The sequence below is a fragment of the Bufo gargarizans genome, chromosome 1 (assembly GCF_014858855.1).
Source record: "Bufo gargarizans isolate SCDJY-AF-19 chromosome 1, ASM1485885v1, whole genome shotgun sequence".
Taxonomy (NCBI): Eukaryota; Metazoa; Chordata; class Amphibia; order Anura; family Bufonidae; genus Bufo; species Bufo gargarizans.
Window position 1 is genome coordinate 320,837,075 of NC_058080.1, and position 27,852 is coordinate 320,864,926.

The 27,852-nt window shown below is 44.0% G+C and overlaps 1 protein-coding gene across 1 annotated transcript in view; it reads left to right on the plus strand.

The window, feature by feature from the left end:
- Positions 1-27,852, plus strand: part of LOC122928504 (beta-1,4-galactosyltransferase 1-like) — a 374,285-nt gene that overhangs the window by 314,810 nt on the left and 31,623 nt on the right. Inside the window, exon 5 of the mRNA XM_044281408.1 lies at positions 14,132-14,254. Within this exon, the coding sequence (XP_044137343.1) occupies positions 14,132-14,254 (123 nt within the window). The remainder of the gene's footprint in view (positions 1-14,131; positions 14,255-27,852) is intronic.

Below are 27,852 nucleotides of genomic sequence, written 5' to 3' on the forward strand. Positions count from 1 at the left end.
CCTGATACACAATGACCCAAGTAATCAATTTCAGATTGGAACAACCGACATTTACTGGGTTTCAGTTTGAGCCCATGTTCCCGCAATCGTTGAAATACTTGTCCCAACTGGCGGAGATGGTCCTCAAAGGTTGCAGAGTACACTATAATGTCATCCAAGTAGATGAGAGTGAATTCAAAGTTGAAGTCACCAAGACATTTCTCCATCAATCGTTGAAACGCTCCAGGTGCATTTGTCAATCCAAAGGGCATCCGGTTAAATTCGTATAGTCCCATGGGCAAGATAAAGGCTGTCTTTTCCTTATCTTTCTCGGCCATTGGCACCTGCCAATACCCACTAGCCAGGTCTAGTGAGGAGAAGTAGCGGGCTCTTCCTAGTGCTGAAAGGGACTCCTCAATCCGAGGTAAGGGGTAGGAATCTCGTACGGTGCAGGTATTCAACTTTCGATAGTCTACGCAAAACCGAATGGACCCATCTTTCTTCCTTATTAGTACCACTGGAGCTGCCCAGGGACTTTGGCTTTCTTGAATGATCCCACCCTGCAGCATCTGGGTCAACAGTTCTTTCACCTCCTGATACATCTGTGGAGGAATTTGTCGGTAGCGCTCTCTGATTGGAAGGGTGTCTCCTGTGGGAATCTCATGGTAGAGCCCTGTTGTACATCCAAAATCTTCAGCATGACGTGCAAAGGTTGTGCGGTTTTCCCATAACAGTTCATCTACCTTCCGGATCTGTTCCAGAGAACACGAAGAAGTCTCTATCTTCATCTGTTCTCGAATTGCACCGCCATTCCATTTAAGGGTGGGGTTCTCGCCTTCCCCCATAGACACGGTTACGGCCCATTCACCTCGTTCAGCCGGCCTCAACTGCATCGGGGTCGCTTTCCTCACTTCCTCCGGAGTCACATAGAGGTTTGCCAGCAGCCTTCCTGGGGCTAGGTCTACACTCTGATCCTGAGTGTTCACACATCGGAGGGGTACTCTCCCATTGCGGACTACTGCCAAGGAACGGGCTACTAGCGGATCAACACTTCTTCCGGCTGTCGGCAGTGGTTCTATCAACACAGCTATGCCCTCTAGTTTCCTACAGGTGCCTACAGGCATGGACACTATCATCTCCCGTCTGGGTGGCAACGTAACTTTTGTATGCAGAGGGACCGAAATTCGAGCAAGAGGACACTGTGCATCTGAACTTTTCTGTAAGCCACATGTTCGGACCAGCCGCTGGAAGGCCGTTTGAGTAGGCCGATGGCTAGTGGTTTCTCTCCAATAACCGTGACCTTTCTTTTCAAAGAGAATCTGATCCAATTCTTTTAACACATTCATCTCCAAGATGACAGGGACCTTTACTTCATGTGACTCCTGTACTACCACAATGCCTTTCTTGCCTAGATCTTGGCCACATAATCTGACATTCATCCAGGCCACTCCCACCACCGGTACTGGTAACTGATTAGCTGCGACCACTCGTATGAATGTATGGGGATCATATTTCACATGTCGCTGAAAATACCGTTCGTAACAGTCTCTACTCAGGGTCGTTACTTGGGAACCCGTGTCAATCATCCCGGTAACCGGAATACCTTCCAATTCCATCTGTATGATGGGACTTGCAGCGATCAGATCCTCTTCAGGGCATTCTCCTCTCATAGTCTCCTCAGTTTCCCCTACTGCCCGCCCTACTGCAGGAGGGGATTTCAGTTTTAACAGCGGTCTCTCATAAGCTTGTCGCTGCTCTGGACATCTAGCAGCAATGTGGCCCACGCGTCCACACTCCCAGCAGCGTATTTCCCGTCGCTCTGGCCATCGGTTTGGGCCCCTTCGGTAAGCCCCATCGCTCTCTCCTGAGAGTTGTACTACATTATTGGGACCCCTTCGGTAGGTCCTATCCTCATCCCTCCAGTAGGGTTGTGGGTGATTCTGACCTTCTTGGTGTGAACGGCCCACCCCTTCGTCTCTAGTTTTCTGGAGGCCTGCAATTCTCATAGAATTCTCATTACAATTGGTTTGTAGGTGTTCCATTTGCTCTTGCAATTTCTGCATTACTGTAAGTATCTCTTTAACTGTCCCTTTTTCCACTGTTTCTGGGCCAGAGCTAGCCCCCTGCGACAATGTAACTCCAACTGCGGTCTGAGGCTTCTGAACCATACTATTGGCACGTGAGATGGCCTCCACCTGTACGTCATGAAATTTAGCATCAGTCTCCCGTCGTATAAAGTCCTGCATAGCAACAGTCAAACTGCCATCACGGATCCCCAGAACAAACTGGTCACGGAGTGTCCGATCAGGGTTACAGAAGGCTGGTGAGCCCCCTCTTTCCTTCCCTTGAATATCACGGAGCAGTTCTTGTAGGGCATTTGCATACTGAGGGAGACTTTCATTCTCCTTTTGTACCCTCTGAAAGAACCGTGCCTGCAGGGACCCCAGCAATGCGGTTTCTCCATAAATAGTCTCTAGAATCTGGACAACTTTCTCAAATGTCTGTCTTTGTTCAAATGGCCGCAATATCACTGTAGTCTTAGCATCTCCTTGTAATGTCAATATGGCTAGCTCTACTAGTACTTCTGGTGCGGTCTGGTACATGCGCTGTACCATTCGTATCTGCTCTGCCCACACACTCACAGACATATTATTGCCATCAAACTTTGCTAACTGACTCATTACAGCCCCTGCTGGCATTCTTCCTCCAGCACCATCCCTCCTAACGGGTGCATCGCCGTCCATTCTGGTAGGCGGATCCTGCCGACTACGCCAATTTGTGAACCGAGAGCAAGGCAGGTGGTATGACTCCGCAACCAGAAAAGAGTGCGTACGCAGAAGTCAAGATTAAGAAAATTGCATTTACTATCAATTAATAAAAGCAGGTTAACAATAAAACAGTATGAACAATTCAAGTCAAATACTACAACAATTTCCACCTTTGCTGTGTCCGTGTTCGCGGTGCGGACACTAAGGAATAGCAGTCCCAGGAACTATCCCTAACTGACCCTAACTTTCAAGCGGGTGCGCACCCCCCTTATCCCAGTGGTCCAAGTGGACCTCTTACAGTTTGTGGAAGTGCACGGTGGGGCCCGATGTCGTCCTTTTCCTTTATAACCAGCGCAGGATCCGCAACAAAGAAGTCCTCCTCAGCAGGCCGGAAAACCAGATGGATATAATCCAGAATTTTACAGTGACTGTCCAGTACCTCGACAGCACTGTGAGTCTCTTTACTGTTTGGGGCAATCCAGTCAGCCCAATGTCAGCTCCACAGGTTAGCTGCTGCACACAGTCCTTTTTAACTTGGCTTCACTAAATGCACGGTCTCTTTATACTCCATCCGTCTCTAGACTGAAGTTCACACAGCTTGGCTGCACAGGAACGTCCTTTAGTATCTCCACACACGTCTTACACAGCACAGAACTTGCTTTCTATCTAGCCAAGATGGCAGCCGTTATAGTTTCAGTCCCTCTTCCTCATTCTTCCTGCTCACACTGAGGCAGGCTGACATCATAAGGGGCGTGTCACTTCAACACTTAACTGCTGTTTTAAAGAGCCACTACCACATTAATACACTTTCTCTATGGCAAACTTCAATGCAAATTGGTCCTATGCTGCCATCTACTGACCAAACAAATACTGCAGGCATTTACATTTATCTGTATTACTAGAATAGCATTATACATTAAATTTTAACACAGTTTACCAGGATAACGAAACTTAGACACATTACATGACTGTTTCTTACAAGGCTCTGGTCGTTGCTTTCTCTCATGGTCTCTCGGATGCCTTGAAGGATGAGGTTGCAGCTAAGGACCTACCAGTGGAGCTCGAGTCTCTTATTTCTTTCCTGATTTTGATTGACACCAGACTCAGGGAGAGACCTTCCTTTAAGGAGAGCCTGCGGAGGTCTTCTAACAGATTGGCGCCTACGTTTGCTGTCCCACCCGTGCCTCCCTCTCCTCCCACGCCTCCTGGGGATGACTTGTCTGAGGGTGAACCCATGCAGCTGGGGTTTGCTCGCCTGTCCGAGGGGGAGAGGGTACTCCGGAGACGCGAGGGCCGATGCATGTACTGTGGTCTCGGTGGGCATTTTTGGTTGGCATGCCCGAACCGTCCGGGAAACGCTTGCACCTGAGATCCTGTCGGGGGCAGATCTTGGGTGGAGTCTCCTCGTCCCCGGTTTCCCGTGTTGACAAACCACTGATTACTGTTGTCCTCTTCTGGGTCGGGGGCTCGGTGACGACCCAGGCGTTGGTGGACTCTGGTGCTGGTGGTTTGTTCATTGATAGTGTGTTCGCTGCCGCCAATTCCATTCCTCTGCAGCCTCGAGGTTCCCCACTGGCTCTTGAGGCGATAGACGGCAGACCCCTTCTGCCACCACACGTGACTCATGAGACCCTTCCAGTGGGGATGGCCATTAGTGCCGTTCACAGAGAGTCGGTCTGTCTCCAGGTTATTTCGTCTCCACACTACTCGGTGGTCTTGGGGTACCCCTGGCTCCAGAAGCATAATCCGACTTTCGATTGGAGATCGGCCGAGATCCTCTCGTGGTCACCGCAGTGTGGGGCTAGTTGCATCCATGGGCCTGTCAAGTTGCTGTGTACTTCCTCGGACTCTCTGTTGCCTCCTGAATACGAGGAGTACCGGGATGTATTCGATAAGGTGCGTGCGGTTGCCTTACCTCCGCACCGCCCATACGATTGTGCCATAGAGTTACAATCTGGTGCCGTTCCTCCTCGTGGCAAAGTCTATCCACTGTCGGTAGCGGAGAATGAGGCCATGGAGGAGTACGTGAGGGAGGCGCTTTCACGCGGACACATTCGCAAATCCTCGTCCCCGGCAGGGGCTGGATTTTTCTTTGTGAAAAAGAAGGGCGGTGAGTTGAGGCCTTGCATCGATTACAGGGGTCTCAATCGCATCACGATCAAGAACGCTTACCCGATACCCTTGATATCCGAGCTGTTCGATCGCCTCAAAGGGGCCACGGTCTTTACCAAACTCGACCTGAGGGCGGCATATAACCTGGTAAGGATCAAGGCGGGCGATGAGTGAAAGACCGCGTTTAACACCAGGACCGGTCATTATGAATCCTTGGTTATGCCCTTTGGGTTGTGCAATGCGCCCGCAGTCTTCCAGGAATTCATCAACGATGTTTTCCGTGACCTGTTGCAGCAGTGTGTGGTGGTCTATTTGGATGACATCTTGGTATATTCTGAATCCATGGAGGCCCACATTCTGGATGTCAGACGAGTGTTGCAACGGTTACGAGAGAACAAGCTGTTCGGTAAGCTTGAGAAATGCGAATTTCACCGATCCCAGGTAACCTTCTTAGGTTACATCATTTCCGCTGAGGGGTTCTCCATGGATCCTGAGAAGGTTTCGGCTGTCTTACAGTGGCCCCAGCCCAGTGGTCTTCGTGCCCTGCAGCGCTTTTTGGGCTTCGCCAATTATTATCGGAAGTTCATCAGGGACTTTTCCATGCTAGCCAAGCCTCTCACGGATCTGACCAGGAAGGGCAGTAATCCCCAGGTCTGGCCGCTCGAGGCCATCCGAGCTTTTGAGGCTCTAAAGTCCGCCTTTGTGTCGGCTCCGATTCTGTCGCATCCCAACCCTGGGTTGCCTTTTGTCCTCGAGGTGGACGCGTCTGAGACGGGAGTAGGCGCCCTTCTGTCTCAGCGTAGAACACCAGAGGGTCCTCTGCTTCCTTGTGGGTTTTACTCCCGGAAACTGTCTTCCGCGGAGTGCAACTATCAGATTGGTGACAGGGAGTTATTGGCCATCGTGCAGGCCCTTAAAGAATGGAGGCACTTGCTCGAGGGCTCGGTGGTTCCGGTTCTCATCCTGACGGACCACAAGAATCTGACCTACCTCTCTGAGGCCAAGAGATTGACACCACGTCAGGCCAGATGGGCTCTGTTCTTGTCACGTTTTAATTACGTGGTCTCCTACCTACCCGGTTCCAAGAACATCAGAGCGGATGCCTTATCACGGCAGTACTCCGAGCTGTCCGGGGAGGAGTCGATTCCGACTTCGGTCATACCTCCGAATCAGATCCTGGCCGCCATTCGCACCAGCCTGACCTCTCCCCTGGGTGAGCAGATTTTGGCGGCTCAATCTGGTGCTCCCTCTGGGAGACCCAACGGCAGGAGTTGCGCACTCGGTTGTTGCGAACCTACCATAACTCCAAGGCCGCGGGGCATCCTGGAAAGAATCAGCTGTCCTGGGCTGTTTCACGTCTGTTCTGGTGGCCTTCTCTACGTTCCGACATCGCCGCATATGTAGCGGCATGCTCCGTTTGTGCCCAGAGTAAGTCCCCTCGGCACCTTCCGTTGGGCCTTTTGCAACCCATAGCCACCGGGGAGCGTCCATGGTCACACCTGGGGATGGATTTCATTGTGGACCTCCCTGCATCCCGAGGCCATACGGTCATTCTCATGATTGTGGATCGGTTTTCCAAAATGTGCCACTGTGTTCCTCTCAAGAAGTTACCCTCTGCACAAGAGTTGGCCACGATTTTTGCCAGGGAGGTCTTCCGGTTGCACGGTTTGCCCAAGGAGATTGTGTCAGATCGGGGGAGTCAGTTTGTGTCCAGGTTCTGGCGCGCCTTTTGCTCCCAGTTGGGGATTCATCTCTCTTTCTCCTCGGCCTACCACCCTCAGTCCAATGGGGCCGCAGAACGATCCAATCAGGCCTTGGAGCAATTCCTTCATTGCTATGTCTCCGATCACCAAGACAATTGGGTTGACCTCCTGCCTTGGGCTGAGTTTGCCAGGAACACGGCGGTGAACTCTTCCTCTGGGACGTCTCCCTTCATGGCCAATTATGGGTTCCAACCTGCCGTGTTACCGGAGGTATTCTCTCCCCAGGATGTTCCGGCTGTGGAGGATCACCTTTCCGTCCTACGTGCTTCTTGGGTACAGATCCAGAGGTCCCTTGAGGTCTCTGCGCAGCGCCAGAGACTTCAGGCTGATCGCAGACGAGCGCCCGCTCCTTCCTACCAGGTCGGAGACCGCGTATGGTTGTCCACCCGCAACCTCAACCTTCGTGTGCCCACTCCCAAGCTGGCGCCTCGCTTTGTTGGTCCCTTCCGAGTGCTTCGCAGGGTAAACCCGGTAGCCTATGCCCTTGCGCTTCCTCCTGGCATGCGGATCTCCAACGTGTTTCATGTCTCCCTGTTGAAGCCACTGGTGTGTAATCGTTTCACTTCCTCGGTTCCTCGGCCTCGTCCGGTCCAAGTGGGCAATCGTGAGGAGTATGAGGTGAGCAATATCCTGGACTCACGCCTGGTCCGCGGTCGGGTGCAGTTTTTGGTCCATTGGCGTGGTTATGGTCCAGAGGAGCGTTCCTGGGTTCCCTCCGCAGATGTCCATGCTCCTGCCTTGCTCCGAGCCTTCCACGCACGCTTCCCTCAGAAACCGTTCTTTACTCCGCGGAGGAGGGGCCCTTGAGGGGGAGGTACTGTCATGGTCTTACCTTCTTGCTGGTCTCTTTCGTTTGACATGTGCTGGCGGCCATCTTGGTTTCTGGGTTTCTTGTAGCCTCCCACCCTGCGGCTTCTCCTTCCCACTGGGAGGAGCTGGATGCCTAGCTCATATATATAGGAGGTCTGTGGCTTCAGTTCCTTGCTTGGTCCTCCTGTGTTCACATGCTTCTAAGACTGCTGCTGCTTCTGGTTCCTGATCCTGGCTTCGTCTGATTACCCTGCTGGTTCCTGATCCAGGCTTCGTCTGACTACCCTGCTGGTTCCTGATCCAGGCTTCGTCTGACTACCCTTCCGGTTCCTGACCTCTGGCTTCGCAAGACCCTGCTTCGGTTTAGCCATCCGTTTGGACGTTTGCCTTACAGCTTGATTTTCAATAAAGCCTTCTTATTTCCACTTACCTCTTGTTGTACGTCTGGTTCATGGTTCCTTGACACCCATATGAGTCTTAGTCTCTACACACTACAGCCATATTATCTCAGCCCTGGTCTCTCCGTGCAGCAGCCTCCGAAGCACAGCGGCTGTTATCTATCACCAGTCTCCAGGGATTTACAATAGATACAATTTTTTGGTGAGCTAAAGGACCTGAGATGACATTATTCCCCCGTGAATAGGTTCCCCGTGAAAATTGTTTTTCCCAGATTAATTAAAAGTTCTAAAATAATGCCCCAATGTTTTTCATTTAATTCTTCATTCAAATGAATGTAATTGATTTTCAGTCACGTAAAATCTGTAGCATGTGAAAGCACCATTACGAGAGAAAACAACCCTGATGATATGATAGTTGAGACCAAAGAAAAACAAAAGGCTTCTACCGCATAATACCAATCATCTGTACACATGCCTATGGTATATATTCAAACTACAAGTACCTAAACAACCTGTATTCTAACCCCAAGGCGAGAATCAGAGCTAATGGAGGGTTGACGGACTGTTTCGCTCTGGCTAGGGGCACCAGACAGGGATGCCCATTGTCGCCCTTGTTGTTTGCTCTTGCAATAGAGCCGCTTGCGGCTTATATCCGCTTATCAACAACGATAGAGGGGTTTAGATATGGTGGGGTGCACAATAAAGTGGCTATGTACGCGGATGATACTCTGCTTTTTTTGGGCGATACTGGGACATCCCTGGATGCGGCCATGGCTTTGATTGACAGATATGGGGGCTTCTCTGGGCTTCGGATAAATTGGCAAAAATCCTCTCTGATGCCAATTGATGGGCAGGCCCTGTCGGGTAGACTGGTAGATAGTTTGGTTCCTTGGGTGGATAAATTTAAATACTTGGGACTGTATATAACACCTAGAGTGTCGGATTTTGAGGACCTTAATTTGTCTCCGATGCTGGCTGCTTTTAGGCTAAAGGTGAGGTCATGGTGTAGGCTCTTTCTTTCAGTGGTGGGTAGAGTGAACCTTTTAAAAATGGTTATGATGCCTCAGTTGCTCTATGTGCTGAACAATGCTCCCGTGTGGATAACCCTGGACAGATTTAAGAAAATTCACTCTATATTTAGGGACCTTATTTGGAAGTATGGCCAGGCTAGGATTAAACTAGAGACATTGCAGTACCCTAAGTCTGAAGGGGGTCTGGCTGTTCCTAATGCATGGATTTACTTTTTAGCTTCCCAATGTCAGCACTTCAAGGGTTGGATTAGCTTCCAGGTGTCGGATATGACAGGGCAGATATTGCAGCATTGGTTGGGTAGTCGAGACCTCATGGGTATTCTGGAGGGGGCAGGTATGCATGCTGGGAGGGGAAAACTCCCTCTTATTGAACTTATGAAAAAAAGTTTGGGCAAGGGTGAAACAACTGAGAGGTGTAGGTGGAGTCAGTGAGCTTTCCCCTATTAGGAACAATCACCTGTTGCCTGAATTTTTTGCCATGTCAGGACTTCGGAACTGGGAATCTCATGGAGTGATGAGAATTGGCCAATTGATGGAGGGTAAGGTATGTAAGTCGTTTCAGAACATGCAGCAAGAATTTAATTTCCCTAGGGGATGGTTTTATAAGTATCTTCAATTGAGGCATGCCCTGGAAGTCACGCAGCGAAAAGGTTGTGTGATAGCCCCAATGGAGACGGTTCATAAGCTTGTTCTCCCGACAGGGGGGGGGGGAAGAGGGCTGATATCTCAGGTGTACGCTCTTTTACTTGATAAATTCTTAGAGGGGTTTCCGCTCTTGAGAATGAAGAAATGGGAGGCTGACTTGGGAGGTATATCTAAGGATGAGTGGGTGGATATACTGGAAGGAGTCCCCAGGAGGTCCTTGAGTGAACAAGGTAAATTGTCCCAACTGTTTATCTTACACAGAGTATACAAAACACCGGTGTTCCTAAAAAAGGTTGGAGTAAGAATGGATGACAAGTGTCCAAAGTGTATGGATGATGGTGCAGATCTGTTGCATATGCTGTGGGCTTGTCCAGTAATTGGGAATTATTGGGATGCTGTAAGGAATATGATTAACAGTAAAATGACTTTACAAATTCAAAATGATCCCAAGGTATGTGTATTGGGGTATGTGTCGGAGCTTGGAGGGACTGAATTGGTTAAGGTAGCAGTGGGAAGATTGTTGTATGTGGCCAGGAAGTTGGTGGCGATGAGGTGGATCCAGGGAAGTCCGCCTACATTGGTTGAGTTTGAGAGGAAGGTGCATGACATGCTGATATTGGAAAAAGGGGTGTATGTGAAGAGAGGGTGTCCTCAGAAGTTTGATACACTATGGAGTGACTGGTTATCGCATACTCACGTGGTTATATAGGCCCTTGAGGGTTCAGGACTGGTCTGTTGGGGGGGGAGGGGGTAGGGAAGGGTGGGGTGGAGGGGGGATGGGAGGTTGGGAGGTGTTTAGGGTCTGTTAGGTCTCATAAAATATTTGTCTCAATACTTGAATCTACATGTGTGCCAGCTACGTACTGACGCCTGTTATTAATGTGTGTTGGTATTTCTGCCGGCAATGCTGTATACTGATTCCACTTGGTGGATGTACTGAGTAAAATGTACTGTATTGTTTTATGGTATTCTGCAAATAATGGTTTAATAAAAACGAATTGATTCAAACAAGTACCTAAACAAGAAAATACCAGGCCGCATGGAATCAAATATCATATTTATTAGCAAAATTTAATAAAATAGATTACAATAAAAACAAGTGCAGGGGGAAGGGCAATATCTACCAGGGCACAATGGTATCAATTCATACTGTTCCAATAATTCATCCAGAGTTCTATGAAGTGCAAGTGCAAATAAAAAACCATAACAAAAGAATTACAGAGACAGAATCAATTACCCATATTGTGCCTCCTCAGGGATTCTGTCTCTGTAAGTCTGTTGTTATGTTTTTTTTATTTGCACTTGTACTTTATAGAACTATGAATTATTGGAACAGTATGAATTGCTGCCATTGTGTCCTCCTCTGGTAGATGTCGCCCTTTCCCCTGCACTTGTTTTTATTGTAATCTATTTTATTAATTTTGCTAATAAATATGATATTTGATTCAATGCGGCCTGGTATTTTCTTGCATAGGGACTTGATATGATAGTTGTCGCAATCAGTGCTAGTATATTCTTGTGTTACATGTTCATTCCTCAGATGACTGGATGCTGCAGACAACATGTTATAGATCAGAAAGAGCTGAGCAGATTGAGACAAATTATACTGATATATATTTCATTAAAGGGGTTGTCTCACCTCAGCAAATCACATTTATCATGTAGACAACGTTAATACAAGGCACTTACTAAGGTATTGTGATTGTCCATATTGCCTCCTTTGCTGGCTTGATTTATTTTTCCATCACATTATACATTGCACGTTTCCAGGGGTTATGACCACACAGCCATCCAGCAGCAGTGGTCATACCTGCACTCTGTAGGAAAAAGTGTTGGATTATGCATATTCCAGCCGCCTCGGCCACCAGAGAGATCGTTGCTATGGTGTAAAAGCATGACCACTGCTGCTGAATTGCAGGGTGGCCATAACCACTGAATAAGAGCAATGTATAATGTAATTGAAACGTGAATCAAGCCAGCAAAGGAGGCAACTGAGTGCTGTACTCTCTGGGCTGAAACGCCTTTCCAGTGCAGAGATCGGGAAGTAATTAATTGTTTATATTAGGCTGGCTCTCACCGAAGAGTTCCAGCCTAATAGAGTTGTAGTTCCCATTGAGCTGTGCAGGCAGCAGTGCTCAGTAGGATAATAGTGCATGTCCCTCACAATGTAATTGTAATTTATTGCAATTTGAGGGACAAGCAATCTAAGAATTGCATGAAAAAAGCCCCTGAGGGAGGATATTAATAAAAGTGTAAGTTAAAAAAAATAAGTAAAAAATATAAAAAAATATAAAAAATAAAGATAATGGGCATCACAGTGTCCCAAAAGTCTTGTACTATCAAAATGTAAACATATTTATCATGTACGATGAACTCGGTAATGGAAAAATAGAATCAAAATTGCTAATTTGCCTTTTTTTCTTTACTTCAATCCCAACAAAAAGTGATCAAAAAGTAATTTACACTCCAAAATGGTATTAATAAAAACTACACATCACCCTGCAAAACATGAGCCCTCACACAGCTCCGTGCATGTGATTCTAAAAATGGTATGGGGGGTCACAATATGGAGATCAAAAGAAAAATGAAACTTTTTTTTTTACAAAAACACAAGAAAAAAAAAATATAAATGCGATATCATTGCAATTGTACTTAGAAACCTGTTCAGTTTTACTGCATAGGGAACTCCATTAAAACAAAACCATGTTTTGTTTTCCAATTCCAACCCAATTTTTGTTTCCCAAACTTTTTGCTAAATTGTATACAATATTGAATGGTGCCATAATCAAGTACAACTTATCCCCCCCAAAAAAGCCCCATTGCTATGTGAACAGAAAAATAAAGTGTACCTGCCTGCAACCGGTTGCCAGGCACTCAGTCTGATCTCCCACGTCAAGTGTTTCGCTATCATAGGTCACGTGACGTCAAGCGTATCATGTGACCAGGAAGTGCGGCGTATTTAGTACAGGTAATCTGCTGGTCAGATTGCCTGTGAACAGTTTTATATACCTCACCAGCGCTTTGGATTGTGGATTGTTCTGACCTCCTAACTTTGGTTACTCCTTTTGACCCTGATTTTTGGATTCTGATTTTCTTTTCGGCATCTCCTGATTTCATGCTGGCTTGGTTCTTGGACTTGCTTCTGCCTGATGTATTTGGACCTGGACTAGACTGCTCATGTATGACCTTGGCTTGGTATTGTTTAGTGATCTGCTTTATGATTTGGCTTGATTGTAATCTCTTGGTTTTGATCTTGTACATTTGACTCTGAGGACTTTGGTTCAGTTTTTTTTTGCAGTCTTTGTGTACCTGCTTGTCGCTTTGATTATTGTTTTTACCTCGTAAGCTCCAGCACTTAAATAAGCACAAACCGTCGACCGGTTGAGGTCCGTCACTTAGGGCTGTCATGCAAGTAGGCAGGGACAGAATTGTGGGTGGAGTTTAGGGTTCACTTGTTCCCCTCATGACATACAAAATAGTGCCACAGCCTCTTCTGGAAAACCCCTTTATTAAATTTCATCAGGGCTCTCTCAAGAAGGGCGGCAGTGACAGATTTGTGTGCAGACAACAGGATAAAGTTCAAATAAGGTTAAAGAACCTTTACACTTTCAGCAAAAATGTAAAACAAATCCTGCTCTTCTGAACACTAACTAATACAGGTCAGTATCTGTCTCCCCTATTAAACCCAGGTCACACAGGTCATCAGGCTATTTTTTTTTGGTCAGGGCGGCAGCCAGCCTTCTGGACTTATCTCCAGACATCGCTTCCTCCAGACTGACAGCCTGGGACAGGTTTTTATTTCTTATTAAGAATCCCAGATGACACACCTGGAGATCCCTCAGGCTTAGGGGAAAACAGGCCCTGGAATCGGGTGGACTGGGGAGGTCCCACTACCAAGCCTACCTTCTCCAGTCTAATCAAATCCAGCCCATGAACTACTAAAGAAAATAGCTTCAGCAACTATGTTTGCTGAAGCCAGCACCATCCCGGATCTTACTTCTCCCAGTTGAGAAACCTGGGCGAGATATACACCCCTTCGAGGACTTTACCATATATTCTTCTTTTAATATTACCACAATATATTCTTATTATGTATTTTCCTGATAATAGTTAGGGATTTTTAACTTTTATTTAAAGGGGTTGTCTTATGAAAATGGTCTGCATTTTTCAAACCAGCACCTGGATCTGAATACTTTTCCAATTGCATGCAATTAAAAATGTAGTATAGGCACTTACTGAAATCTATCTAATTTTATATAACGCCACCTGCTGTTTGCCCTTTTTCTAAATTCTCTGTCCAGAATTCTCTGAGGTTGACATACATGCTCAGTTACATCCTTCAATTGCCACCATCTGCAGCTGAAAAGTCCCTGAGAAAGTGCAGGCTCCTTGAGCTGCCAGCTTGAAATACATTTAACACAGCAGCTGATGGGCAGATCTATAAATCCATGTGAGGTACAGGGCATATTCTAGGTTTGTTAGGAAGAAACAGTCAAGTACTATATGATATCTGATTTTCAGTTTTTACAATACTCATAGGATAACTCCTTTAATGTATGTTAAGACTTTATTGTAATATACGTTATTATTGTTAACTTTTTATGTTGTATGTTATATACTTTCAGGCTACCATACGAAACATTGTTTGGCGGAGTAGTGGCTTTTACAAAGGAGCAGTTCTTACAAGTAAATGGTTTCTCTAACATGTTTTGGGGCTGGGGAGGAGAAGATGATGAGCTATATGAAAGGTTTGTTCTGCTAAACATACAATTAGGTCCATATATATTTGGACAGAGATAACATTTTTCTAATTTTTGTTCCGTACAGTAACACAATGGATTTTGAACAAAACAAATTCAGATTCCGTTGAAGCTGAAGAGTTTCAGCTTTAATTCAGTGGGTTGAACAAAATGATTGCATAAAAATATGAGGAACTAAAGCATTTTTTTAACTCAATCCCTTCATTTCAGAGGATCAAAAGTAATTAGACAATTTAAATAATTGTAAATAACATTTTAATTTCTAATACTTGGTTGAAAACCCTTTATTGGCAATGACTGCCTGAAGTTTTGAACTCATGGACATCACCAGATGCTGTGTTTCCTCCTTTTTAATGCTCTGCCAGACCTTTACTGCAGCAGTTTTCAGTTGCTGTTTGTTTGTGGGTCTTTCTATCTGAAGTTTAGTCTTTAAAAAGTGAAATGCGTGTTCTATTTGGTTCAGATCAGGTGACTTGGCCATTCAAGAATATTCCACTTCTTTGCTTTAATAAACCCCTGGGTTGCTTTGGCTTTATGTTTTGGGTCATTGTCCATCTGCATTATAAAAAGCCAACCAATCAGTTTGGCTGCATTTGGCTGGATTTTAGCACAAAGTATGTCTCTGAAAACCCCAAAATTCATCTGGCTGCTTTTGTCCTGTGTCACGTCATCAATAAACACTAGGGACCCAGTGCCACTGGCAGCCATGCATGCCCAAGCCATCACACTGCATCCGCTGTGTTTTACAGATTATGTGGTATGCTTTGGATCATGAGCTGTACCATGTCTTAGCCATACTTTTTTCTTTCCATCATTCTGGTAGAGGTTGATCTTGGTTTCATCTGTCCAAAGAATGTTCTTCCAGAAGTGTGCTGTTTTTTTGTTTTTTTTTAGCAAAGTCCAATCTAGCCTTCTTATTCTTGAGGCTTAGGAGTGGCTTGCACCGTGCAGTGAACCCTCTGTATTTACTTCCATGCAGTCTTCTCTTTATGGTAGATTTAGATATTGATATGCCTATATGCTGGAGAGTGTTGTTCACTTGGTTGGCTGTTGTGAAGGGGTTTCTCTTCACCATGGTAATTATTCTGCGATCATCCACCATTGTTGTCTTCCGTGCGCGTCCAGGTCTTTTTGCATTATTGAGGTCACCTGTGCTTTCTTTCTCAGGATGTACCAAACTGTAGATTCTGCCACTCCTAATAATGTAGCAATTTGTCGAATGTTTTTTGTTTCCCCACAGATGAAGGATGGCTTGTTTCACCTGCATGAAGAGCTCTCTTTGACCACATGTTAACTTCTTAGAAAAATCTTCAATATGCTAGCACCACACCAAATAACAAATCCAGCTCTTTTATGTGCCTAATTGAGAATGAAATAATGAAGTAATGGCCCACACCTGCCCATGAAACAGCCTTTGAGTCAATTGTCCTATTACTTTTGGTCCCTTTAAAAACAGGGTGCCACATGCAAAAGAACTGAAACTCCTAAACCCTTCATACAATTTTAATGTGGATACCCTCAAATGAAAGCTAAATGTCTGGACTTTATGTCCATGTCTATTATATAACTAAAACTCGAATATGTTTTAGTAAAGAGGCAATAAAAACAAAAGTTGTGTCAGTGTCAAAATATATATTGACCTAACTGTATGTAAAATCCTTTAAAATGTATATATGCAGCAGTTGGTGCAGAGAATAGGAGTGGTAGTAGCCCTGATGAAATGTTGTGTCGCAATGTGCTCTCTCAGGCAGTTGCCCCCTAGGGATTAGTGCAGTGAAAATGTAGTCTGAAGAATTAGGCCAGAAATAAACATAGTAGTCTCTTTTTATCAGTTGTAATTATTAATATAACTTGTGGTACATCCAGCAACCGCAAATACAAAGTGCAGTTTTTGGCACCAGTTGAGGTATGGTGGCAGGTTGGATGACTATATATTTACTTTAGCATTTTGTTTGTAAAGCTGTATTTCGCTGATCATTCAGCAATTTTGTCATATAGATGCTTTGTTGAAGCAGTATTTTCAAGTTTTGCTGATCTCTCTGATGTGTTGGTCTCACAAGAGAAGAATCTTTGGTTCCTGGGAGTAGGAGCTCTGGCATGTGCTTTATCTCCTCACTCTAGCTACACTGGAACTCCCATCCCCCTGGCAGGAAGCAGGATCAGCCCATTCCTACCAAGATGGAGGAACAGTCCCTGTTCCTGTAAACCTTTGCCAACAATACCGTCCTCTGCTGAAATGCACTGCCACAACATAATATATAACATTACAATACAAATGGTCCTCTAGAGGGGTGTCCCTCTTAAAGTAGATGGCATGTATACATGACATATGTTAGATCTAAATATCCGGGTACACAGGTTTAAGTCACATTATGCTGCACCTCTTGTACTTCAGATTAGTCTTCCCATAAGCACCGGAACAATAATGAGACTCTATCTATCCTACAGCCCATCTTCCTAACCCTATCCTCTTATCCCTCCCAAATTGTCAACACGTTAAAAGGGAGTCTGTCAGCACATTTTCATTAATAATAAAGTAGCAGCGATGCCCAAATCCTGCAAACATACCTGTATGTCCTTTGTGATATTTATAGATGTGCAGAAAACAAACTTTTATTCTTAATGAAAATAGCTGTAAAGTGTCCAGCTGGACAAGCTTTGAGTGCCCAAGCACTCCTCCCCAGGCTTCCTTCTCTCTCCCTGACATCATGATAATGCTTCTACAACTCTCACTCTGGCACCCTCTGCTGTGCCCCTGGCGTGTGTGCACTGCATTCCATTCTGTTGGCGATCACATCAGGGAGCTGTTCTGCACAGGTGCCAGGAACTCAACAGAGGTTGCCCATGTGAGAGTTGTAGAAGAATCCCCACAACATCGGGGGAGGGGTGGAAGCCTGCGGAGGAATGCTTGGACACTTCAAAAATCAAAAACTGCGCAGCTGGGCACTGGGCATCCGTTTTCAATAAGAATAAAAGTTTATGTACAAATAATACAAAGGACATACAGGTATGCTTGTAATGCTGTTTACATGTATTGTTCGGCATCGCTGGTACTTCGATTAGTGAACACATGATCAATCAACCTCTATATCTATAGCATCTCTGAAGCACAAGCCAGGTCCAAACCCTCTTATCTGACCCACCAGGTATGTTTTCCATCTATAATTTGTTAGTTGACACCAACTCCTACTCAGCATCAGGGCTGGCAAACTGGGTAATTGCCCAGGGCCCCAATCCTCTAAGGGGCCCCCTGTTCAGTCCCTGCTCTGACTACATATATGCATATGTCGCCAGTGTTATGAACATGAAAGAGGTATTCCCAAACATTGTCATTATGCTAAGGGATACCTTGTGTATATAAATCTAATTTAGACTAAATTTTTTAAAGGTCTCTGTGGGGATTTGAACTCGCAACCTTTTACATTAAGGCCAAAAAATTTAACCACTGGATTATAGAGCTCTATGCTAAGTAAGTGCTGAAAAACCTCATAGTTTTTCTTGTATAATACAACTTATATGCTGTTTTTAACAGAAGAGAAACTTCTATGATGTTTTTCAGCACTGTCATGGCATAGAGCACTATAGTCCAGTGGTTAAGGTTTTTGCCCTTCAGGGGCGTAGCTAAAGGCTCATGGGCCCTGGTGAAAGAGTTTAACTTGGGTCCCCCATCCCTCATTGCTTTGTGGCCAGGGGCAAGGAAGCACATTGCCTTCCTGCTGCCTGAGGCAAAAATTTTAACTGCACCCCCCACTATGCCAAATTCTTGACCTAACACCTTCCCTACAGCCAGAGGTGTAACTTGACCAACATGCACCTTCTATAAAACAGGTGTCTTCTCATGTGGTACTAGAGTCTTTGGGGCCCCTTAGGCTCCTGGGCCCGGTAGCAAACGCTACCTCTGCACCCCCTATAGCTACACCCCTGCCCTTAATGTAAAAGGTTGTGAGTTCAAGTCCCTACAGAAACTTTAAAAATAGAGGCTAAATAAAACTAAAATACACAGGGTGTTACCAAAAGTGAAAAATTTGATTTTATTGATAAAAAAAATGGAGCAAAACTTAAAATATGATCAAATAACACCCGTATAAGCCTACACCAATCTTTTTAACTTGTGGAACCAGTATTTTTAAATTGTTTCTGTGGGGATTCAAACTCACAACCTTCTACATTACAGGTAAAAACATTACCCACTGGGTTATAGAACTCAATGCTTAGTTACTTCTGAAAAACCTCATAGAAGTTTCTCTTGTATAATACAAGAGAAACTTCTATGCTGATTTTAACAGAAAAGAAACTTCTGTGAGGTTTTTCAGTACTGAATTAGCATTGAGCTCTATAGCCCAGTGGTTAAGGTTCTGGTCCTTAAAGGGAACCTGTCACCAGTTTTATGGTGTCCTAACTAAGGGCAACATAAATAAGTGACTGATTCTCTTAGCAAATTGCTGGGTCACTTTCTTTAATTGACCCAGTCAATCTGCCAACATCTTGTATTGAAAAGCTCCAGCTGATAATGATGAGTCATGAATATTTATGAGCTCCTGACTCTCCCCGCCCACCTGCTGCTGAATGACAGTTTTTTTCCATATGAATCAGGAGCAGGTGGGCAGGGGAGCGGCTGTATCTCTGAATAAATGAATTGAAATAAACGCTGGACTCAAATAAGCTCATTAGCATGCGGCATGTGGCATCTTTGTTGTATATTATGAGGTGACCATCTGTCACGCCAGTAAGTGAATACATCTAAGGTACTTTTTAGTAGTTAATGATTGTATATAATTAGTTAGATTATAATCAAATATCCACATGACAGGTTCACTTTAATGTAGAAGGTTATGCATTCAAATACTTACAGAAACTTTTTAAAAATAGAGGCTAAATAAAACTTAAATACACAGGGTGTTCCCAACAGTGAAAAAGTTATTTTATTGAGAAAAAATTTAGCAAAACATAAAATATGATCAAATGACACCCATATTAACCTACACAAACCATTTTAACTTATGTAACCAGTATTTTTATAATGTTTCTTTGGGGATTTGAACGCACAACCTTACAAAAGAAACTTCTATGAGGTTTTTCAGCAAAAAACATAGCATTGAGCTCTACAGCCCAGTGGTTAAGGTTTTTGCCTTTAACCTAGAAGGTTGTGAGTTTGAATCCCCACAGAAACATTTTAAAAATAGAGGCTAAATGAAACTTAAATATAAGGTGTCACAGTGAAAAGTTTGATTTTATTGAGAGAGAAAAATGGAGCAAAACGTAAAATATGATCAAATAACAACCGTATTAACCCACACCAACCCTTTTAACTTGTGTAACCAGTATTTTTTGTTGGGAAAGGTGGCAACCCTAACAGCCCCCCCAATCAGGACCTCTATAGGCCCACTCACTGCAACAAGCTAAGCCTCATCAGGACTCACTTCGTACAAAATATTATTATTTTCTTTTCATTGTGATATTCTGACCATCATAACTTTTTTTATAGTTATGTCCACGGAGATGTGTGGGGGCTCAATTTTTGCAGGACAATCTATCGTTTTTGACAATACCATTTGGGTTGTGTATGACTTTATATTTAATTTTCTTCTTTTATTTAAGCTTTCTTTCTTCTCAGGTTTACTATTTTGTATTCTTTCTTCTACTGTCACCCCGTCAAAATTAATTAATTATATATAGAGATAAGACAGGCACTGTTTATCTGAAAACATCCATCAAAAATCAATTAAAAAGAATATATCACATTCAATGTCAATATCTCATTATTGGTTGTATGGATGCTAGATTCATTAAGCAGTAGAATAATTTGGGAGATTTTTATTGGAATATTGCCTTCATATCCCCTTGTTCTGCTGTGCTGTGGCAATATTAATTCTTATTGTAGTACTGTAGCTTGTTGCTGTTACAAAACCTAAGGCAACAGATGTAGCAATTCATTCACGATTTTGCCACAACACAATTGCCATGCATACGCTTATAAATAGCAATTGGGTTTTTAACTAGTGATAGCTTATAGCCATTATACCTATATCTTTCCCGATGCTATTATCCCTTAACTCAGGCATGCTAAACCTGTGGCCCTCCAGCTGTTGCAAAACTACAACTCCCATCATTCCCTGACAGCCTACAGCTATCATCCTACAGAAGGGCATCGTGGGAGTTGTAGTTTTACAACAGCTGGAGGGCCGCAGGTTGAGCTTGCCTGCCTTAACTGATATCAACTATGTACTGTATCTATTACTATTGCTATTATCTCCCTTTCTATCAGTTATCACTATAACACACTGCTGTGCAGGGTGCCTGCAGAACATACCAAAAATACCTTCTGTATTATCCAATACAATCTTGCCGCTTGTGTGATCCCTTACAGTACATTTAGGAATTATATTTTTCTCTATATATAATAGACTTTTCTGTATATCTAATCCGGAGTCGCTGCAGAAGTTTTAAAAGTGGATCTGCCATGGATTTCCATAGGGTAAAATCTGCAGTAAAAGTCTGTGACGTAAACTGCCATCCTGCAGATTTTTTTATTAATGTTTTTACTGTATTATTTTTGGCATAGGATATTTCAATCAATAATGAATTAGTGGTTCAGGACTGCTTCTTGCTTGAATAGCTCTTTGTCCTCCTTTGCACTTTTGCTGACAATACTGTAGATATGTTTTCACGGATTTGGCCCTCAGAGCTGTACTCCTTCAGAGAGCTTCCTGATGAGAGGATGACTGCTCCTCTGTTGGGATTGTTTTTATTAGAGTATGTTGGTAAGGTTTTATTGGCTGGCATATTGTAAATTGCTTGAATAGAGTAAATGTTCTTGTTTGGCTTGTTTTAGAGGTTTATACCGCTCACATTTTTCTGACGTCTGACACTTGTACTGTATAGGCATTATTAAGACCTACTGTAGGAGATAGCCATGTACTATACATCACACACTCTTTAAGTACAGGTTTTCCCATTTAAATACATGGAATTATTACTACAATAGGTCATACATTTACAAAATGTATGAAAATTGTTTTGTTTCACAAATTATTGGGGCATACAGTATATACAGGCGATACAGTGGCCGTAAAGAAAGAAGTGTGTCTTGTGCCTAACGATTTATGCCAATTTTTTAAGACTTGCAGCTTCTGGTCACAAACCTCCTCCAGATATTTACTATATGTAAATGACAGCCAGTGAAAAGGTTGTTAAATCGGTTGGAAAAATTGTCTATGCATGAAAAAATTCACCCCTTGGAGGTACAGCCACATGGATTATACATGGATTTGATGTGGATTTCACCCTATTCAGTGCAAAGAGGGAAATCCACGGAAAGAATTGACCTGCTGTGGATGTAAAAATGTGCATTACATGTCCATTTCCACGTGGATTTTTGGGCCGCACAAGTGGATGAATATTAGGGCTACATGGTGATCTTGGTCTTGCGATGCTGTGCGCAAGAATCACAGCGGGATCACAATGTAGCTCTGCTAGAATAGAAATTAATGGGGTCAGAGTGTGCTGCAAATGCAGAATTAAAATAATACAAAATTCCTAGAATTGTTTTGTTGACAAGTTGCATCAATTATAAACCTACTTTGTGCCATTCAGGAATAGTTGAGTTGAGTTACGGTTTTATTTCAAGGTGATACAGACATGTCAAGCACAATTGTTGAAATCTGCAGCAAGGCTGAAAAACATTCCAAGCATTTTCTAAATGTCCATATCACAGCGGGTTAAATATTTAAGATTTGAACAATGGCGTGTTTCTTTGTTTTGCATACATTGTATATTGATGGCTAGTAACAGGAATATCAGGACTAGAGAATTAGACGGGAAAACAATAAATATTCAAATATGGGATACGGCAGGACAGGAGAGGTTCCGAACTATCACATCTAGTTACTACAGAGGAGCACACAGTATAATTGTTGTATACAGTACGATGTTTTAGACCAGGAATCCTTTAACAATGTAAAGCAGTGGCAGTTCCATGCACCATCTGCTGTTTACAAACCCAAATTGCACCCTGAATTTTATCATTACTCTTTTTACATGCTTCGAAAGCTAATGAAGCAGGATACCGCTCTGTGCTCAAGTGATTCTACTGTGATCACAAGCCCTGCTACATCTGTATATTGTCTGATTTTGTCTGTGCATGTGCAATACCTTCAGAAATGTAAAGCTTTGCGGAATATGTTGGTGCTCAATAAATAAAGATTATTAGTCAAGTCCAAATTGATGGAAGGCAGGGCCAACACAAGTAGGCGGGACCGGCAATACCACATTGTGGCACATTATTCCAACCCAACAGAGCCAAATACCACAGTCCATCACAAAATATTGCGAGCAGCACAAAATACATAGTAACATAGTTTATAAGGCCAAAAATAGACATCTGTTATCCAGTTCGGCGTGTTATCCTGTAAGTTGATCCCGAGGAAGGTAAAAAAAACTAAAACCTGTGAGGTAGAAACCAATTTTCCCCACTTAAAAGGAAAAAAAATTATTCCCAAATTGTAGTCCCCTCCTAAAGTCCCAGAATCTGAAGTCACGTAATCTAAAGTCACACACTTAATACAAACACACACACAAACTCAAACACGCGAGGGCTCACAAACTCACATTGTTTGTCTGCCTGTATAAGTGCAGCTCTCAAAGCAGACTTTTTTTTCCTCTGGAAATTTCCCTGTAAGGTTATAACATGGTTATAAGGGAAAATAATAGCATTCTGATACAGAATGCATAGTACAATAGGGCTGGAGGGGTTAAAAAACATTTAAAAATAATTTAACTCGCCTTAATCCACTTGATCGCGCAGCCGGCATCTCTTCTGTCTTCTTCTTTGAGGAATAGGACCTTTGGTGACGTCACTGCGCTTGCCACATGGTCCATCACATGATCTTTTACCATGTTGATGGATCATGTGACTGACCATGTGATGAGCGCAGTGACATCATCACAGGTCCTTTTCCTGTGCACAGCAAAGATGAAGACAGAAGAGAAGCCGGGCTGCGCGATCAAGTGGATTAAGGTGAGTTAAATTATTTGAATTTTTTTTTAACCCCTCCAGCCCTATTGTACTAAGTATTCTGTATTCAGAATGCTATTATTTTCCCTTTATAACCATGTTATTAGGGAAAATAATAATGATCGGGTCTCCATCCCGATCATCTCCTAGCAACCGTGCGTGAAAATCAAATCGCATCAGCACTTGCTTGCGATTTTCATGCAGCCACATTCACTTCTATGGGGCCTGCGTTGCGTGAAAAAACGCACAAAATAGAGCTTGCTGCGATTTTCACTCAATGCACAAGTGATGCATGAAAATCACTGCTCATGTGCACAGCCCCATAGAAACGGAAAACTTGCCCATGTGAAAGGGGCCTTAGGAAATGTGTCACAAAAAAAATTCTGCCAGTTAAAATCAGATAGTAGCTCCTTTTTTTTCAAATCAGTTTTTATTTTCTGATTGTAGATTTTTATTTTATTTCCTGAAAATTATTATATGAGTGGCCATCTTGTCTTATCTGCATTACAAAATTGTTTATGGCAGTCACACAACCAACAGACACAATGGACAGGAGGGGACCCTACTGACATCTATGGGAGAGTTTTCTAAGCATGCTCTGTGACCTGTGCAGAGGTCATTGTACAAGGAAAAGAATAGAAAATCTTTGACAATCACCTATTATGAATTGTGGATCCTGTCTTATATTCTCCTCCATATATTTGGTATTGCCGCGTCTGTAACGACCAGCACTATATAAATATCATGTAAATTATCCCCTATGGTGAACACCGTAAAAAAAGACAGAATTGCTAATTTATACTTAGTTGCAAAAATCAAGCCCTCTCACAACTCCATAAAAAGAAAAAAGTTATGGGTTGTGGGAAGTGGCAGTGCAAAAAAGTTTTCTTCCTTAAAAAAAAAAGGGGGGGATTTATTGAATAAAAGTAGTAAAACAGAAAAAAAACGATATGCATTTGGTATCGCTGTGATCATACTCACAACTTGTCCCGAAAAAAATAAGCCAACATACAGCTCTATAGGCGGAAAAATAAAAATGTTATAGCTCTTGGAAGGTGACAATGAAAAAAGGGGTTAATATGTTAAACATGTGTAAGGCCAGCTTGAACAATAACCATTGTTAAAGTATATTTTGTGTCCCCTTCCCCAAGGCCATGCAGATTCAATTCAAAAACTACTTTACTTCCTAATAAAAGAGATTTTAACACATTTTGGAAGCAAATTTAACCTATTCCCACACATTTACAGCATGGATTTCAAACATCACAGTGTCAAGTGACACAATAGTAATGGCTGCAACCAATCACTACTAAAGATGTAGTAGAGTTAACATACATGCTTTATGAGACGTGTTATCTAAACTTCAATTGCTTTTCAGTGGCTTTAGTTTCACGATAACGTGATGAGTTTTAAGAAATTTGAGTTAAAAGTTTGCGTGTCAACCCTGCTACATCTGTGTAGTGTCGGTGTGTGACATGTCAGTTTTTCCTGTCTGGTGAGTGCTGTGATTAGTTAGTCAATATTGACTGACCAATCACAGCACTGTAATGGGAAACGCTGCTGTGCAATCTACAATAGGGGCTTGTTGTAACTTACCGATGTGCTCCTGCTGCAACTATCTGCTTAACCTCTTAGTGACTGTGGCATCTAAGTGGTTGACAGAGGGAGGGGACACCCTCTATACCCCTTCAAACCTCTTTGCTATGATCTCATAGTATTAGTGTTTCTCATGGCAGCCAGAGGCTTAATAATGGGTTCTAGGTCTATAAAAAATAGTCATACTAATCAGCAGAATAAAATTAAAATATCATTTATACAGTATGATGAACCCCATAAAAAAATACAGAAATTGCAAATGTATTTTAATCACTTTGCCTCCCACAACATGGAATAAAAAGCAATCAAAAAGCCATATGTTCACTGAAATGTTACCAATAAACACTTTAGCTTGCCCTGCAAAAAAACAAACAAATCCATGCTCCAAATGATGCTCCTTCCCTTCTGAGCCCTGCTGTGTGCCCAGACAGTATTTTACAACCACATATGGGTTATTGCCATACAGGGAGAAATTACATATCAATTTGTGGATAGAGTTGAGCGGAAGTTCGGGTTCGGCCAAACTTAGCAAAAAAGTTTGAGTTGACCCCAAACCCGAAGAGCTAAGTGCGCTGGAGTTCAACAATGGCTGGGTGAGGCCGGTATACATGTCTATTCTGCACAAGGTACAGACAAATCCTGTGGGATCCCTGCCTGGTTCATTTTAATGAATGTGAGCTTGTCCACATTGGCTGTGGACAGGCGGCTGCGCTTGTCTGTGATAACCCACTCCTGCTGTGCTAAATAAACGTTCAGACAATACACTGGGTGTAGGGCAGGCCAGCACCTCCAAGGCGGAAAGGGCAAGCTCAGGCCATGTGGCCAATTTTGAGACCGAGAAGTTGAAGGGGGCAGACCCATCAGTCAGTACGTGTAGGCGTGTGCACACATACTGCTCCACCACGTCGCACGTCCCTGTGACGTCCACAATCCAATTGAATATCTTCCCTATCAACTTTCGATGTTCTTTTATCCTCCTACCATGGTGATCATGGGCAACGGGAAATCAGGATTCCATGCCAGAGAGGGAGTCTGAGAAAGGGATACCACATCCAAGGGAGGTCAATGACTGAAATCTGATTGGGTGGAGATGGTGGGACAAGTTATTAAAGCAGAAAAATTGAAGGAAGGCAGGAGGCACGCGGCAATCACCCACTACCGACTCGGGGAGGTAGTGACGATAAATAACAATACAGGACTCTTAAGATGCCCTGTTATTGGAATGAGTAATGAAAAATTACAGGGAATGTCACAGCGGTATTTTGGATGAGGAAACATTATACAGGAGAGACCCTGCTGCCGCTTTGTTGACTCTAGATTACTTCTGCCTGATCGCACATCCCTGTGACGTCCATGATCCAATTGGATATCTTTCCTATCAACTTTCGATGTGCTTTTATGCGCCTAACATGGTGACCACCGGTAACGGGGAATCATTGTTCGATTTCTGAGAGGGAGCCTGATAAATGGCTACTACTTTAAAGCAAGGCAGCATGAGTTGCGAGCCTGCAGGTGAGCTGACCCTGTAATCGCTCAGGTGTGCCAGGCTGCCCAGAGGCAACGACAAGCTGTCCTCTGTGGGAGGTATATCGTCCGTGTCCTCTGTATCCCTCCAGCCACTCACCAGTGATGCCCATGAGCTAGTTTGGATGCCACCCTGCTATGAACACAGTTCCTCCTCCTCCACCACCTCGTCATCCTCCAGAACTGTGCCCTGGCTGGACAATTGTGTACTTGGTGTATGTTGGTGTAAGAACCCACCCTCTGAGCCACTTGTGAATGACTGGCCTGAAACCCTTGTAAATGATTCCTCTTCTTGATGAAGAGGCCGAGACTGCAGCAGAAGAGGAAGCAAGAGGAGCCAGAGACCTTTCTTGGTTTTTGAGGTGTCTACTCCACTGCAGCTCGTGCTTTGCACTTAGATGCTTGGACATGCAGGTTGTGCTCAGGTTTAGAACGTTTATGCCTCGCTACAGGCTCTGATTGCACAGCGTGCAAACCACTCGTGTCTTGTCGTCAGCACATTGTCTGAAGAACTGCCACAACAGGGAACTACTTGGAGCTGGCTTTGGTGTGCTCGGTCCCTTGGTGCGGTGGGCAGTAACAGGCATACTGTTTAGGGGACTGCCACTCCGCTTTTGCACCCTGCTCCCTCTTTTGCTGTGCTGGTAGCTCTGTGCGACCACCGCCTCTTCCTCCAAACTACACAGGTCACTTGCATGACCTTGATTCCATGTAGGGTTGAGGACCTTATCTTCCTCCACCCAGTCTTCACCCCTGCCCTCCTTGTCGGTCTGCAGACTGCAGAAAGCTGCGGCGGTTGGCACCTGTGTTTTAGCGGATGGCCTCCCATGTACTCACCCTTAAACATAAGTGGCTGTGCATTGGTGCACTCAATCTCTTCCACTTCTGGGGCAGGGCTATGTGGATGGCTCTGGGAAACCCTGCCAGCAGAGTCATCAAAAAGCAGAAGAGACTGCTGCATGACTTGGGGCTCAGATTGCTTGGCTGATTTGCAAGGGCATGAGGTGAAAGACTGATGGCCATGGGCTGTAGGTGCCAACTCTGATCTTTCAGCAGGGGACTGGGTGGGAGACAATGTGAAGGAACTGGAGGCACTGTCAGCCACCCAATCTACTATTGCCTGTACTTGTTCTGGCCTCACCATTCGTAGAGCCGCATTCGGCCCTACCAAATAACGCTGAAGGTTCTGTCGTCTACTTGCACCTGAGAAAGGTGTTTCACTTGGGTGTGTAGCTAGCACAGATCGACCACGTCCTCTCCCTGCAACAGGAGCTCCACTAACACCAGTAGCACCACGACCAGGGCCACGTCCCTTGTTTGACGCTCTCATTTTTTGCAATCACCACCGAAGAAACAGACGTTTTTACTAAATTAAGTTCCTTGTGAACAATGCAGAGCAGGGTTTTTTTTGACGGCCAAAAATGGTTAATGTTACCCAACAATGGAACAGATG